At 41.5% G+C, this 14,481-nt stretch overlaps 1 protein-coding gene across 1 annotated transcript; it reads left to right on the top strand.

The window, feature by feature from the left end:
* Nucleotides 1-10,874: 10,874 nt before the first annotated feature.
* LOC118109589 (high choriolytic enzyme 1-like) lies at nt 10,875-11,751 on the top strand. The gene has a single exon (XM_035156845.2). The coding sequence runs from the start codon at nt 10,963-10,965 to the stop codon at nt 11,749-11,751; it is 789 nt and encodes a 262-aa protein (XP_035012736.1). The 5' UTR covers nt 10,875-10,962.
* Nucleotides 11,752-14,481: the final 2,730 nt, after the last annotated feature.

The following is a 14,481-nucleotide window of genomic DNA, read 5'->3' as shown; positions in this document are numbered from 1 at the left end:
GAAACCTGTAACTACTACATATATGTAGCTGAGAAGCATAATGTGGTCTCAGCTACAAGGCTTGTTTGAATTTAAGGGTTGTGCTGTCGGTGCATGGTGAAGGTGTGAGGCTCTACTGAGTACCATTCTTTATTTATTAGTGTTTCTGTTTAATTCTGATACCACACAGAGGCTTGGATATAAGATCAATCTTTATTTGCCATGATATAAACTGTACTGAAGGTTAGATAACTTTTAATTTCATGTTATTTAATCTAAAATGTTGCAGATTATTCACTTTGTATTACTCACTGTGAAACCACTTATTAAACAGCTGAAACAAATTGAATGCTCTTTTTGTATTTATGTTTATTTATATCTGTAAGTGTTGTGATTTAGAGCGTTACACAGTCCAGAGGATCTCACTGTGCAGATGATCTGTCAGCTCCATTCACACAGCAAAACATAAAGCAGGGCCTCTCTGTTAGCTGCATGATGAAGTTTCATCAGGCCAAACCTTATAAATAAATACTGTATTTCTTGTCACGGTGAGTCAGCAAGGGAAAATCATTTCATCCTCATCAGACTGAATCACATTCTGTCATCGCTGGTTTGAACTCTTCAGTATATACGTGGCTTCTCTCTGCACAGGGTATTTTTGGCTCTCTGGTGATGCACAGAGACAAGAGCAAGAGAGAGGGAGAGATAGTGATGGCTGTCATGGGGAGAGTGAGAGAGAGAGAGAGAGAGAGAGAGAGAGGGGCTCTCAGAATTCCCCTGGGCGGGCAGTGTGTGTGAGATCTGGGGCCCCGGGGCCCATTGGATGGCTCATGCTGAATGGCAGCCCTGGCGAGGTGAGCAGGCTCATTGAGAGCAGGTTACGAGGGGAAGGGAATGCCTTTGCACTGCGTTTGGCCCCCTGACCCACTGTCCAACGTCTGGCTTGGCAGCTTTGAAACCCAACATATTTATTTGCAAAGCTCTGAAGAGAGAGGGCGGAGCAGCTGTCAGAATAAAGTCATCGTCCTGCTGACAGCTTCATCTGCCGTTGAAGGGCAGTTATGACAGGCACACAATGTCGCTGCGTTGGGCGGCCCTGGGCGAAGGACTGTCACATGTGGACATGCTGGAAATCTAGCAGCCACCTCCTCTCTCTCTCTCTCTCTCTCTCTCTCTCCCAAGCCCCCTTGAATTATTTCTTTGGCCCAGTTAGAAATGTTTTTCATCTCGATGTACGAGGAAGCTCAAGCGGGTAACATGAAGGAATTCTTTTGTTGTTATTGTCACATCAGAGACAAAACATCAGTCAAAAACATATCTGTAAACCACATCTACATGTGGTTATATCAATATAAATATCTATTGGAGAATCATCCACGATCCTGAAATTGAAATGTGTTTTTTGAGCCTTATCTGAAAACTAAAGGCTCATTACATTAGATGCATGTCAGTCTACAGTCAGTGCAGCATGTTTCAAAAATTTGTCTGGCTGCACACTGAGGAAATCTGGCAAAGAAACCACACAAAGAAATAAACAAAAACAGCAAAGTGTGAACTTTTCAGTTGAAAATCTGAGCTGTATAAACCATTTATATCCAAGCCAAGAAGGTTCTGTTGTCAGCCATTACATTACTTTACATTTCATTTAGCTGACGCTTTTATCCAAAGCGACTTACAATAGGTGCATTCAACCATGAGGGTACAAACCCAGAACAGCAAGACCTTCAACAGCTCAACAGCTCAACAGCACCCCTGTTCCTTTGTTTGTTTATAAGCAAGATTACACAAAAACAACTGAACGGATTGAACCTGGTGGATGGGTCAGGGAAGAACCTGTGAAATTCTGCTGCAGATCCAGATCAGGGAGCGGATCCAGGATTTTCAAACACCTCTAACTAGCTATTCTAGTTAGAGGTGTTTGATATGTGAGGCACTCAAAATTTAAGATACTGGTGTCTTTTAAAAAAAGACGAAGGAGAAGATGAAGGCGAAGAACAAGGAAGAGTAAGATGCACAAACAGCAACATACAGTGTCAGCAGGAGAACCTGTGTGTACAGGTCATCTACAGGTAATTGCATTAGCAAAGCTCTGAGTGGTAAAGCAGTGGCAGTGCCAATAGCTGGCATGCTAATGCACACGGGGGTCACTCAGCATCCTTTCATATCAATAAGTCATTATCTGAGCCCTGCCACTGATGGGCATCCTGCAGCCCTCTCTGCAGCGCCGGCAAAGACGAGGGAGGGGGCAGGAGGAGGAGGAGGCTCCAGCACTGGACTACTGCCCATGTATGAGGTGTTATTAATGCCACAGTGCAGCGGGACCAATCATCCACACTGAAATCAGCACCAGTGTGGGCATGTTTCTGCAGGCCCTGGTCTAAAAAGGAAATCTAATCCAAGACAAGGTAATAATTCTCAAACAGTGATGCAGGGACCTCCCCTCTCATTTTATTTAAAGCCTCCCTCCACTTTTAAACTTTCACCTCTATTTACTTAATAAGATCTATACACACGCTATCCCTATAATCAAGATGAAAGGAGCTCTGAGTTTACAAAAATGTTCACACACAGAGTCCCCTTAAGTTATTGCTGTGTGGTAGCTGAGGTTTATTTAGGAGCAACTACTTTCTGTGCTGTTTCTGGAAAAATACACGTATTTTTATCTTCTTGTATAAGAAATAAATACAGAAACCGGGGCTAAATACAGAAACTGCTCTGGGCTGAAAAAGGTCAATCTCCTCTGAATGTTATGTAAGTAAAGTCTTTTTTTTTTCTTTTTCCTTTTAACAGTTAACGTTCCTCTGATTACAACCTGGACTTGAAGACCAATTATCATACAGTTGGACACTGCTCTGTGTTTTTATTATGTATATTTATTATTAAGTATAAGGTCTTTGTCAAGGAAAATAAATGAAATTATAGTGCATTAATTATGCAGTTAATTAGTTGTTTTGTTTTTTTTTAACTAGATTTCAATGTGCAGATGTAGATGATCCTAATTCTACTTATTTTCTAGGTGGAAATCATTCATTAGCATTTAATTTATTCTGGTAGAAGAACCTCTGAATTCATTGTTTCCCTTCTCCCCTCTGAAACCCAGAGTGCCTTCGATTCAGGAAGTCCAGTTTGTAGAGCAGGTCCAAGAGTGATCAGACACAAGGAATTTACATTGACAGCTGTTATTTTACCCTCCAACTCTATGATCACTCAGTATCATTACAAACAGTACTAAGTCTTTTCATAATTGGTATCTAATATAGAGCACTGTTGTATTCAGCCTACACTGCAACAGCATTTAAACTATATTTAAACTGATTAAAAACTATAAAGTCTAGAAGTATAAATTACAGCAGTGTTGGGATCAAGCTGGAGACAGGATGTGTCACTCTGATGAATTTGTTGGTCCATTCAGGTTCGGACAGGGGTGGGAGACAGTCGAGCTAACATAGCCACACCTTTGGGTAGCTTAACAGAGAGCAAACCAACAACACACAAGTTTCCCTTTGGACCCTCATCAAGTTACCCACTAATTAACATGAAGCAGTGACAGATGATGCGACCTGCCGACAGCAATTCAATTCAAAATAATATATTCATTAACAAGGGGCATTTCAAGACAATTCGTCCACACACATAAGGGACAAGACTAACTACTGACAAATTTAGAAATACAAACAAGTTCAGGAAAAATTACAAAAAATTTCACATTAAAAAATCCCAACTCAAGGATGGATATGGTTAAAGTGCACGTGCATTGACCATCGGCTTTACTGTTACTCTTCACCAATCTGGTGGCCTCTAGAATAAACCCAAACCTCTTCCTGTTTGATTTACACACAGGCTGATGGCAGCTACTGAAAGTCATCATAGAGGACATGTGTTGGGTCACTGATAATTGCAGTCAATGTCGTTTGATGTGGTCTAAGCAACAGTTAGTGCCACTTAAAATGGGAACGTTACCTGACAGTTTTATACAGTGCTACTGAAAAATGAATAGTCAAACATACAGTATATGAAAAAAAGGATCTGCATTTGATCGGCTGAATTTTAGTTAACATCCTTTAAATTATCTCGATGTCCCTGATACCAGCTCCCTATTTATTGGCTGCAGACATCTCCACTAGAAACACTTTATTCATTTTAGTTATTTGAATTTAATTTAGTTTTTTCTCTGAGTTTTCTCCTGCTGTGCTTTGACAAATACTATGTATTTCTGTGTACAGCAGTGCCAAAGCACTGGTGCTTTTTAAAGTAAGATGGCCATGTCTTTTTTACATAAGCTGTGTCCCAATTCCGGGGCTGCGTCCTTTGGGGGCTGCATTTGAAGAATGATTGGATGACAGCAGCGTGACTGGGCTGTCTCATTTCAAGGTTCCTTCAAAATGTATCCTTCAATTTCCAAGCAAGAGAGAATCCAATGAGTGGATCCTCTATGGGCCAACTTATCCCAGGATTCATTGTGCACCACTGACAAATCACTTTTCTGGAGGAAAATATGGCAGCGAACACTGAAGACAACACAGAGTGAGGAGTACATATTTAAAAGGGTGACATGAATAATCAGACATCTCAAAATGGCTGCAACAATTAGGTTCAGACTTCGTGGTCTCTAAACACATGACCTTCGAAGACCAGGTCCTGTAGGTCGGGATACGTTGGGACCAGAGGTGGAGGAAATATGCAAATATTTTAGTTAAGTAAAAGAATAATTGATAAATGGACAAAAATGTACTCAAGTAAAAGTAAAGGTACCATACAGTCTGGCCTACAAAATGTTCTACTTGAGTAAAAATAAGTACTTCCTTTAAATATATTTAAAGCATTAAAAGTCAAAGTACTTTGTACTTGCCAAGTGTGGCCTATTCTCTACTGCAATGGTCAACTACGTCATTAACTGTGCTAACGTTAGCTCTTGATAAATTGTCTGCTCACACCAAATCACGATATCTACTCACTCCTAAGCACGCTGACGATAATGTTGAATTTCTGTACTCTGCAAACAAACTATAGAGGAGGGCTCCTTTCAGGCTGCAGATTGGTGACCCTGTCTCTGCTAAAGTTATACTAAACTAAATTAGCAACTGTAACATTAGCTAATGTTAATTATCAAAACACACATCTGATAGAAAAAAACCTTTTCAACTTAATCATAACCGTGGTTAAGTACATTTATAACACACCATTGGTTGTAATAAATTCCTTACTTACCGAAAATCCAGGTTTTAATGGTCTGTTTCAAGGATTAACCGACACAAGGGAGAGCACAAGGAAGCCGCCAACAAAGGCAACTGTCTGCGAATGCGCAGACAGGGCAGTGTGTGACAATTAAATTGTACCTATCGTTTTCTTATGAATTTTTATTAAATTAAATTAACTTTTTTTAAACAGGTGCAGAACATTTTTCAAATTCCTATCAAAAGATAAGTGAGGTTCAATTACACCTTAAAATCAATTAAATAAACTAGATTAAATCTTTTGACATTACTGGCGGTCAGAATCAGGTTTTCTTGTGTATATTGTATTGTTACTACAAGAATAATACTTAGTCGTATTATGAAAGAATGCTGCAGATGATGCTACAGAAAACAATTCTTTATATATTGTCTTAGCCTCTTCTGAATCCATTTCAGTGAGGCTGCTGCTGCAGGAGGCGGGGACTAATTTTACCTGATGGCTCTGATTGGATCAATGGACCTATTCCCCCTTGTTATTGATTACTTATAAAAGCATAAAAACGACGTGAACACGTAACACAGTGCATTGTAAAAATGTAAAAAGTACAGTTATTTGCTGATAAGTAAAGGGAAAAGTACCTGAAAAAAGTACCACAAATAATACTTTAAGTAAAGTAGGCTACAGATACAAGACTAATATACTTAAGTACAGTGAGTAAGTAAATGTAGCAACAGTGTTGGTCTGAACAAGAGAAGAAGTAAATACAAAGGAATGTTCACGTCCACGCGCTGCCACAGAAGATCTGAACAGAAGCTGGACTTTGTTGTGACATTAATCGTCCCCCATACTCGTCCAAACCAAACCCTCAGCACCATCTCCACCATCAGCTCAAATTACTGTCCACCTCTAATTGATATGAACAATAACAGAAGACAGCTTGTTAATGGTGAACATAATTGTCCCTGACAAAAGGCCAAACACCGCAAATCACACTTTACAGCCGGAGCGAGCGGAAGGCGATGTCTGGGCAGCAGCCAGCAAATGAGGAGAGATATTTCACTGCAGATATCCATCTACCACCTGAATCACATTTCATTACTGGGGCGGCCATTAAACAGTGGACCGCAAAAGCTCCACGTTCACACTCAAATACACAACATGGGGTTTCTGCTCTGAGATTTTACTTTGTATAACACGGGAAACATAGTGTTTGTGTGTGTGTGTGTGTGTGTGTGTGTGTGTGTGTGTGTGTGTGTGTGTGTGTGTGTGTGTGTGTGTGTGTGTGTGTGTGTGGATTGTTGAGGAAAACTGTTTCAAAAAAACTATTAACCTAAGGAAATATATTCAAATGTCAGATTTAAACCTGAAATCAAAAGAGAGGTTGTATGTGTATAAAGAGGGCGTTTGCACGAAAGCTCCATTATTCAGAATCCATGTTCCTGATTGTTAATCTCCTGTGGCGTCCTTACTGGCGTGTTGTTCATTAGGTACATTGCAGTGGGTGCTACAACAGAGAGCTGCAGTCTGCTGGAAACGTTAACTGAGGTAGACAGGGCTTAAATCCTCCACTGTGGCGACGACTGGCTCGCCAACCTCTCTGTTTCCAACACATTGCAGAGAGGAGGAGGGTTAACTATCAGCTATAATGTGTAACTGAAGATCAGCCTCCCCCAGGCTACTCCCTCCTCAGCCCCCCCCAGCCCCCCACCCCCACCACCACCAAACTGCACCCTCCTCCCCTCCATCCCAGCCCTCCCTCCCTCCCCTCCCAGCATCCCCTGCTGCTGTTGTTGGGGTGGTCCCTGTTTCTGCTGTCAGCAAGCCGCTGGTCTTTCAGCCGCCCTGCTCCCTCCCTGCTTTTTCTCTCTCTCTTTTTTTTTTTTAGCCGGTCTCTTAGGCGTCACAAGATTACTGAAGCAGCGCTGACATCTCTATCAGCCTGACCTAACACTCTGCCCTTTTCCTCCCACCCTCCATCTCCTCTCCCCCCCGCCTCTGCCTGCACTCCAGGATCCATCACACTCTGGCCTGAGCCACTCACTGACACTACAACTACTATTACTACTACTACTGCACATAAAAAAACAGGGGGAAACACAAACACTGAAGGCACAGAGAAAAATACAACTGCAACAAACAGCACATGAAATAAACACTTAACTGCAAAAATCTCACACTATTTACATTACATTATAATATATATATATCCTTATATCATTATACTATATATAGAATACAGCTATTTAGTGCACAACTATGAATTTATACCCATACCATTTTTATACTCCTATTCATATTGTTTACCTTACAAATACAGTACACATCCTCGTGCAATCATCCTGTGCAACTTGACTCAAGGACATTTCTCTACAACCAGTATTTCCATATGTTGTGAAAGGTGCATATTATGTTCTCTGTATTTTTATTTATTTTATCTTTTCTATTTCCTATTGTTTTAACTATTCTATTTTTATACTTTCACATGTTCTTTCGTCTACATCATTCTGACTATCTGCTGTTGTAACGACTGTGGGATCAATAAAGTTTATCTTGTCTTATCAGCAGTGGTGGAATTTACCACGATTAGATTTTTTGTACGTAAGTGAAAATTTGGTTTCTTGTACGAATTTCCATGTCATGCACTCAGTAACAGATAATAAAATACTTAAAATGATTTGCACCTCAGCCAAATACAACAGTAAAAATGATATTGACCTATGAATGCATCAGTGATAATGATCCAGTAATATAATTCACAGAGGTGATTTCTCTGCTTTGAGTACTTTTAAATGGGATAGTTGAAGCATGTTCAGTTAATAATAGTCAAGCAAGATATTCTATACTCAACTTTTTATTGGACTATTTTATTTTGCAACTGAAGTAAAAGATCTGATGTGAAAAGTAATTTCTGTCTTCAGTTCTCAATCTGCTTTCATCCACATGAAAAGTAGATTACAATGTTGGAGTCAAAGCACAGCTGTTTTTTGTGGGGGGTCTGTAGGCATGGGGCTTTTGGACGATGACTTTCGGGAGGTTTACATGTTGTTGTGAAAATGTGGCTCTCTCTCAGACCACCAGAAAAGTAAAATGGCTTAAGGAACAGATGTAAAATTATTGATGTGCCATATCTTCTGCTCAGAGTAGATGAAAGACTTATGTTATTTTATGCAGGGGATGAAAATGTTCACGTGGCCTGACCGCTCCTCAGGAACCCCAGATAGTGCTGTGTACTCTGACAACATTACAGCTAATGCTTGATATATTATAATATTGGGATTTTTACCACAAATAATGGGACAGATGTCACATATGTCCATCATAGGTGTCACTGAGGCCGTGAACAGTCTGAAAAGTCAAACGAGGACATCGACTCGGTCAAAGCCACAGTTTGTGTCCCTGTACGTTCCCAAAGAGCCCATGTACTTCATCCCAACGGGAAACTAGACCAGCTGTCAGACAGATGACAGCAGTTACATCATCTCTAAAACTGATCTGACTCATTCAAAACACAATGTCTGCATTTACAATTTGTTTAAAAGTGGATTTGCACAGTGTTATGTTTCGTTTTTCTGCACTCTGTGTGTCAGCGTGTTTATTAGCTGTCAGTATGCCTCAGCTCCGCTCATAGAAAAACCAAACGTCTGTATTATTGTTCCTGCTGAATGACGTGCTTCTTATTCTGCTCTATTCAGACATATGACCAGTTTCTCTTTTCACATGTTATATTGAATTTCCCCCGCTGAATGCTGCCTTTGCTCACTGGCTGCATTCATCCAATCACCCCCCAGTGTTGGCTTTTGAGATTTGTGAGGGGAATGATTTTCATCTGCAAACAAACTGCTGTTCTCGATAGAATTCCTGCGTGGGTCCGGCCAGAGTGTTGTTATTAAGCAACCTGAAATGACACAGTCTGCTGGGGGGCCTGCCAGTGGAAAGATGCTGTCTATTAGCTGTCAACAATGACCACTGGCTCTACCCTCCCATGGGACTGGCAAGCAAGGCATCGTCTCATCCCGAGTCTGGCTGAGAGATCACACAGGCCCCATTGTCTCAAACAGCCTGGGGTCTTATTGTAGCAGTGCCTCTGGGAAAGGACGAACCTTCACGTCCATGCTCTGCTAAAGAATGGGCTTTCTGCAGGCTAAGGCCATGAAAACTTTACGGGATGAATCTGGGGGAACACAGAGAGGCTACCGAGTAGATTTGGAAATGGGGGCACCCCTGCTTAGACGAGTTTGGAGTCCCCATCCAGACCTCCCCTCTCCCTCTCCCAGTGCTGACCTCCCTTCTCCACCTCTGTTTAATAATGCCTGGGCCTTGGTCATTATTTTGGGCAGATGGAGACGGGGGCAGCCAGTGAAAGGAGCTGGTGTCACTCCTGAGGAGAGGATGGTAGGGATGACAGAGAAGAAAAAGCGAATCAGAGAAAAGATCAAAAGCAGAAGCTCGCCTTTCACTCGCCTGAAAGCGCTAAAGAGGATAAGGAACGATCGGGCCCGGGGTCTCCTGTCCTCTCTGGCAATTAGACTCAGCTGATGGAGAGAAAGGCGTGAATGGCAGGGTTCAAGGCCCTCTCTAGGACTCACACAACGGGAAGGAGTTTTTTCCCCGACGCCTCCTTTATCTTCCTCTCCTTTCAGAGTGTCAGAAATGCAGCTGAAATATCTCTCCAAAAAGACAGCACAATCCCCAATGCCAAACCTTAATCACAAGGGCTGATGAGATTGAGAGAGAGGGAGGGGGGTGTTTGAGAGAAAACACATTCTTTTCACAATTCATCTTTACACTTTATTTGAGGCCAGGATTCAAGGGAGGTGTAGTAGGTTTATATGTGATAATTAAATCGAACAAATTAGAGTTCATATATTCTAGAGACGAGAGAACAAATTACATTCAGGGAATATTGTTATGAACCAAGAAAACATTTAATTCTTTACTTTTAAAAATCTAGATTAGACCTGACATTAAATTAAAATCGTTTATCAGTCTGGACGCATTCGGTTAAAATTAATAAAACATAAAGTAAAGAAGAAAATAAAAGATGCTTAAGTTTAAACCCAGATTCATTAAACAATAGAAAACAAATTTAATGAGAAAACATAATACATTTGCATTTATGCGTCGGTAAACAAATGCTACTGGCATACACACTGAGTGTCCCTGATGGACGGGCAGCCATGATGGTTTTATACAATGAACTGGACTGTTCCCCACAATTTAGTATTCTTCTTCTTCTTTTTTTTGACTAGAGAGCCGTCTCGGGCACGGCCACAGCAACATGTCCCACAGGAACCTATTACCATCTTCTACATATGCAAGAGTTTCAATAGGCCGTCTATCATCCTCACAGAGGGACACGCAGCTTTTGGTACAACTTTAACAGCTTGTCATAAAAGGTGCACAGGGGATTTCAATTACGCAGGTCATCAAAAACTGAGGGAATGCTATTTGGGTCACACAAATTAGATTTTTACATACGTACATGCCTCGGTAAAGGTTGTTAAAAAGCCATTTGTAAAGAACAGGGACATAAAACCAGCTGAGATAAAGGGTAATTTGACACACAAAGACAAAATAGACAAAAACTTTGGCGGATTAGATGCTATGTTTAAAAAGAAGGTTTGTCAGTGGAGTCCTCCCTTCAAAGGTTTATTTAGGCCTAGCAGTGTGGACCCCAGCCCATAATAATCCTGCAGACACACCTGTAGAGGAGAGTATAAAGAGCCTGGACAGCACTGAGTCAAACATAAAGCATCAGGAGTCTCTCCTCTCCACAGAAGCTCCACAGCCTCCACACCCACCCTGAAGATGACTCCCAGTGTCAGCCTGCTGCTGCTGCTCCTGCTCGGCCTCTCTCAGGCTCATCCTCTCCAGGAGGAGGTAGTTGAAGAAGACATCCCAGAGGACACCATGGACATCACCACCAGGATTCTGACCTCAAACAACGCCACAGATGAGATCCTGCTGGAAGGAGACCTGCTCGCTCCGAAAACCAGAAACGCCATGAAGTGCTGGTCCCAGAGCTGCCTGTGGAAGAAAGCCTCCAACGGTCAGGTGGTGATCCCCTTCACCGTGAGCAGCGAGTTCACCAGCTATGAGAGGCAGAAGGTCGACCGTGCCATGAAAGCCTTCCACAGCAGTACCTGCATCCGCTTCGTCCCCCGTCAGAACGAGTACGACTACATGGGCATCGAGAACAAAGGTGGATGTTTCTCCTCTCTGGGCAGAGTGGGAGGCAGACAGGTGCTCTCTCTCAACAGGCAGGGCTGCCTACACCACGGAATCATCCAGCACGAGATCAACCACGCTCTGGGCTTCCAGCACGAGCAGACCAGGAGCGACCGCGACAGCTACGTCAGGATCAACTGGGAGAACATCAACCAGCGGATGGCCTACAACTTCCACAAGCAGGACACCAACAACCTGAACACTCCCTACGACTACTCCTCCATCATGCACTACGGAAAAACAGCCTTCTCCATCCAGCAGGGGAGGGACAGCATCACCCCCATCCCCAACTCCAACGTCCAGATCGGCCAGAGGCAGGGCATGTCCTACTGGGACGTCATGAGGATCAACAGGCTCTATGGCTGCTAACAACAAAGCTTCTGATTAAAGTTATCATTCAAGAAAATAAAGTAGCTCAATCAAAAGTACAAGTTTTGGTTATATTCTTTCACAACTAAGGCAAGAGGATAATGGATTGAGTGTAAAAACATGTCAATGATATGTCATTTGACTTATAAATCTAATAAATCCAAGCAAAACTAAAACACAACATGGGTTTGTCTTACTTAGCAATGTGTTCATATTCAAAGCCTGAAAAAGCTGATTCCTCTGAGCTACAGAGCTCATTGCACAGAATCCATACTCCTCCATCAGCATGAACTCACCCAGTTTTGAGTCAGACTGGGCGGCTTTGGCTCAGGAGTTAACCAGAGGGTTGGTGGTTCGATCCCTCCAGTCCACATTCCAAAGTGTCCCTAGGCAAAACACTGAACCTTAAAATGTGTATGAATGATGTGTGATAGTAAAAGAGTAGCAAAGAGAAGCACTTCGTATAGAAGCGCTTTATGAATGTGTGCGTGAATGGGTGAATGTGTCTTGAACTGTAAAGTGCTTTGACTGGACTATTACACTGGAAAAGCAGTTCTATAAGTGCTATATAAATATTCTCCAGCTGTTGCATGGGGACAGTACGGTAGCTCAACTGATTTGACAAAATATAAATTATGATCAGACCACGAAAAACACTCAAATAGAAGTAAAGGTTAGTTAGAATAGCTGGCTTTTAAATGATAAATGGTTAAAGACATAGATACAAGTTGTAGATGGAACGATATATATATATATATATATAAATTGACTATTGATCATTAATATTATATAAAATCAATAATTGGAAATAAATTTGGAACAAGTGGAGTTGACGTAGCGGAGCTTGAGTTGATCTGTTAGTACTGAGGTACATTGGACAAAAAAGAAAGTGCTGCACCACAGGATCAATCCACCACTGAAAATAGTCCCAAACAAATGCAGTATACACAAACATTTTGAGTGAAAAATTCTATTATTTTTGCTTTTTTAAATTAGTAATGCACTGGGGTTTGAGAGGCACAGGCAGGTGGGAAAGGTCCAAAAATACTGGAGTCAGTTTTGACTTTTTCCATGAGGTTTGCTATACTAACAAAAACTTAACTTGATCCAGCCTGATCCTTAAAAATAAAAAATAAAATCTCTGGAGTTAAGGAGTTTATTTTCATGACTACAACCTTCTAATGGTGTAGATGTAATACATTTAAATAATTATGCAAAGGAACAAGTTAATCATTCACATCCTGAGGATCAATGGATGTTGCCTGTTGTGGAGAGCAAAAGCTATAGACAAAAATAAACACTTCAAAAGATTTAAATATGGCAACAAACTGAAAAACACGACTGTGATTGTTCCAGTTTTTTCCAGAGTTCAGTACGAGGTCTGCTGTCCCCTCCATCATTTTACTGTGTAAGTCAGTGAGCTGTGTGGCATAGTGAACTTTTAATCTTTTTAGACCTGAAAGTGTGAGATTCTAACACAGTTCTAGCACAGACAAACAAAGCTCAGACAAAAGGCCCATCTAACATCACTATATTGGTTTGTCTCAGACATTCATGTTGCAGCTCCTCTGTCAGTCAGAGCTCTCGGCTGTTCGTAGCCTCAGGCTCTTCTGGATCAAGAGCTTTGATGTCGTCCAGCTCTGAGACGCCACAGTGGCCCCGCAGCCTCTGGGCAGCAGCTCAGTCACTACACACAGCGTCTGTGATTTACCTGCACCCAGACTCCCTGAAGGATTGTTAACACTGAGCGGGGCGGTGGGGCGGCATGTGGACATTCTGCATGTGTAAAATCAAGCTCATTACAGGAACAACACACAACTAACGATTGCTGACTGAAGATGACAAGACTTGTGAGGAATTCAATATTTTAAAAAAATTAAGACTTGCAATGACAAAATGGTCGATCACAGATAAGTTGAAACTGTTGACAGTAGAAAAAACAAGTCTTTCGCTGACAAATCGAAGACTCTAGATAATAATCTTTTAAAAGAAGAATCAGCTATTTTTGGTAATAAGCTCATTCACTTTCTTGCTGAGGGTCAGAGGAGAAGATTGGACAAAGATTGGAGAAGAGTGGACAAAACTAATTCTCTGTCTAAAAGTAACTCCACCATCTACCAGCACCTCTAAAGAACTAATTTGATGCCATTAATGTAATTAGACCTTTCAGTTTTACAGTGATTAAAGAGACTTGGCAGTTTGCAGGAACTTCCCGTAGCTTCAGTTTCTGATCTGAAGCCAGTAGATTGGTAACTATAAGACTCGGTGTAATTGTGTCTGCTGCTAGGAATAAAATCTATTGAAAAAAATGAAGGCGTTTACAGTCGCCTTGATGTTCAATCCGACTATGGAGAGAATTGTGGGACAATTATAATTAGATCGGTGAGAATCAACCTGCCCACTTATTAATACCACAACATGTGTTATTCTGCCTTTACCATGGCATTGAGATCGAGGTTTCTAGTTTAAAATGTTTCCTGTTTTATTTCGTAATCAGGGTAATAGAGGCAGCATAGACTGTAAATAAAGATGGACGACATGTCGGCTCCCCAAAAGTGAGGCCAAGGTGTTTGGTCTGGTGGCTGGCTGCAGTATGGGTCATAAACCCCAATTCCTCCATGTCTCCAGATCGGACATGGACATTTGACTAAAAAAATCAAAACCTCATCAAATACATTTTTCGCTAAAATGGTTTCCGTCTTTTTAGGTTGTTCTCATCACACTGATGTT

The sequence above is a fragment of the Hippoglossus stenolepis genome, chromosome 1, assembly GCF_022539355.2.
Source record: "Hippoglossus stenolepis isolate QCI-W04-F060 chromosome 1, HSTE1.2, whole genome shotgun sequence".
NCBI lineage: Eukaryota > Metazoa > Chordata > Actinopteri > Pleuronectiformes > Pleuronectidae > Hippoglossus > Hippoglossus stenolepis.
The sequence above is the reverse complement of the archived record's forward strand: the minus strand, read 5'-3'. Positions and strand labels throughout refer to the sequence as shown.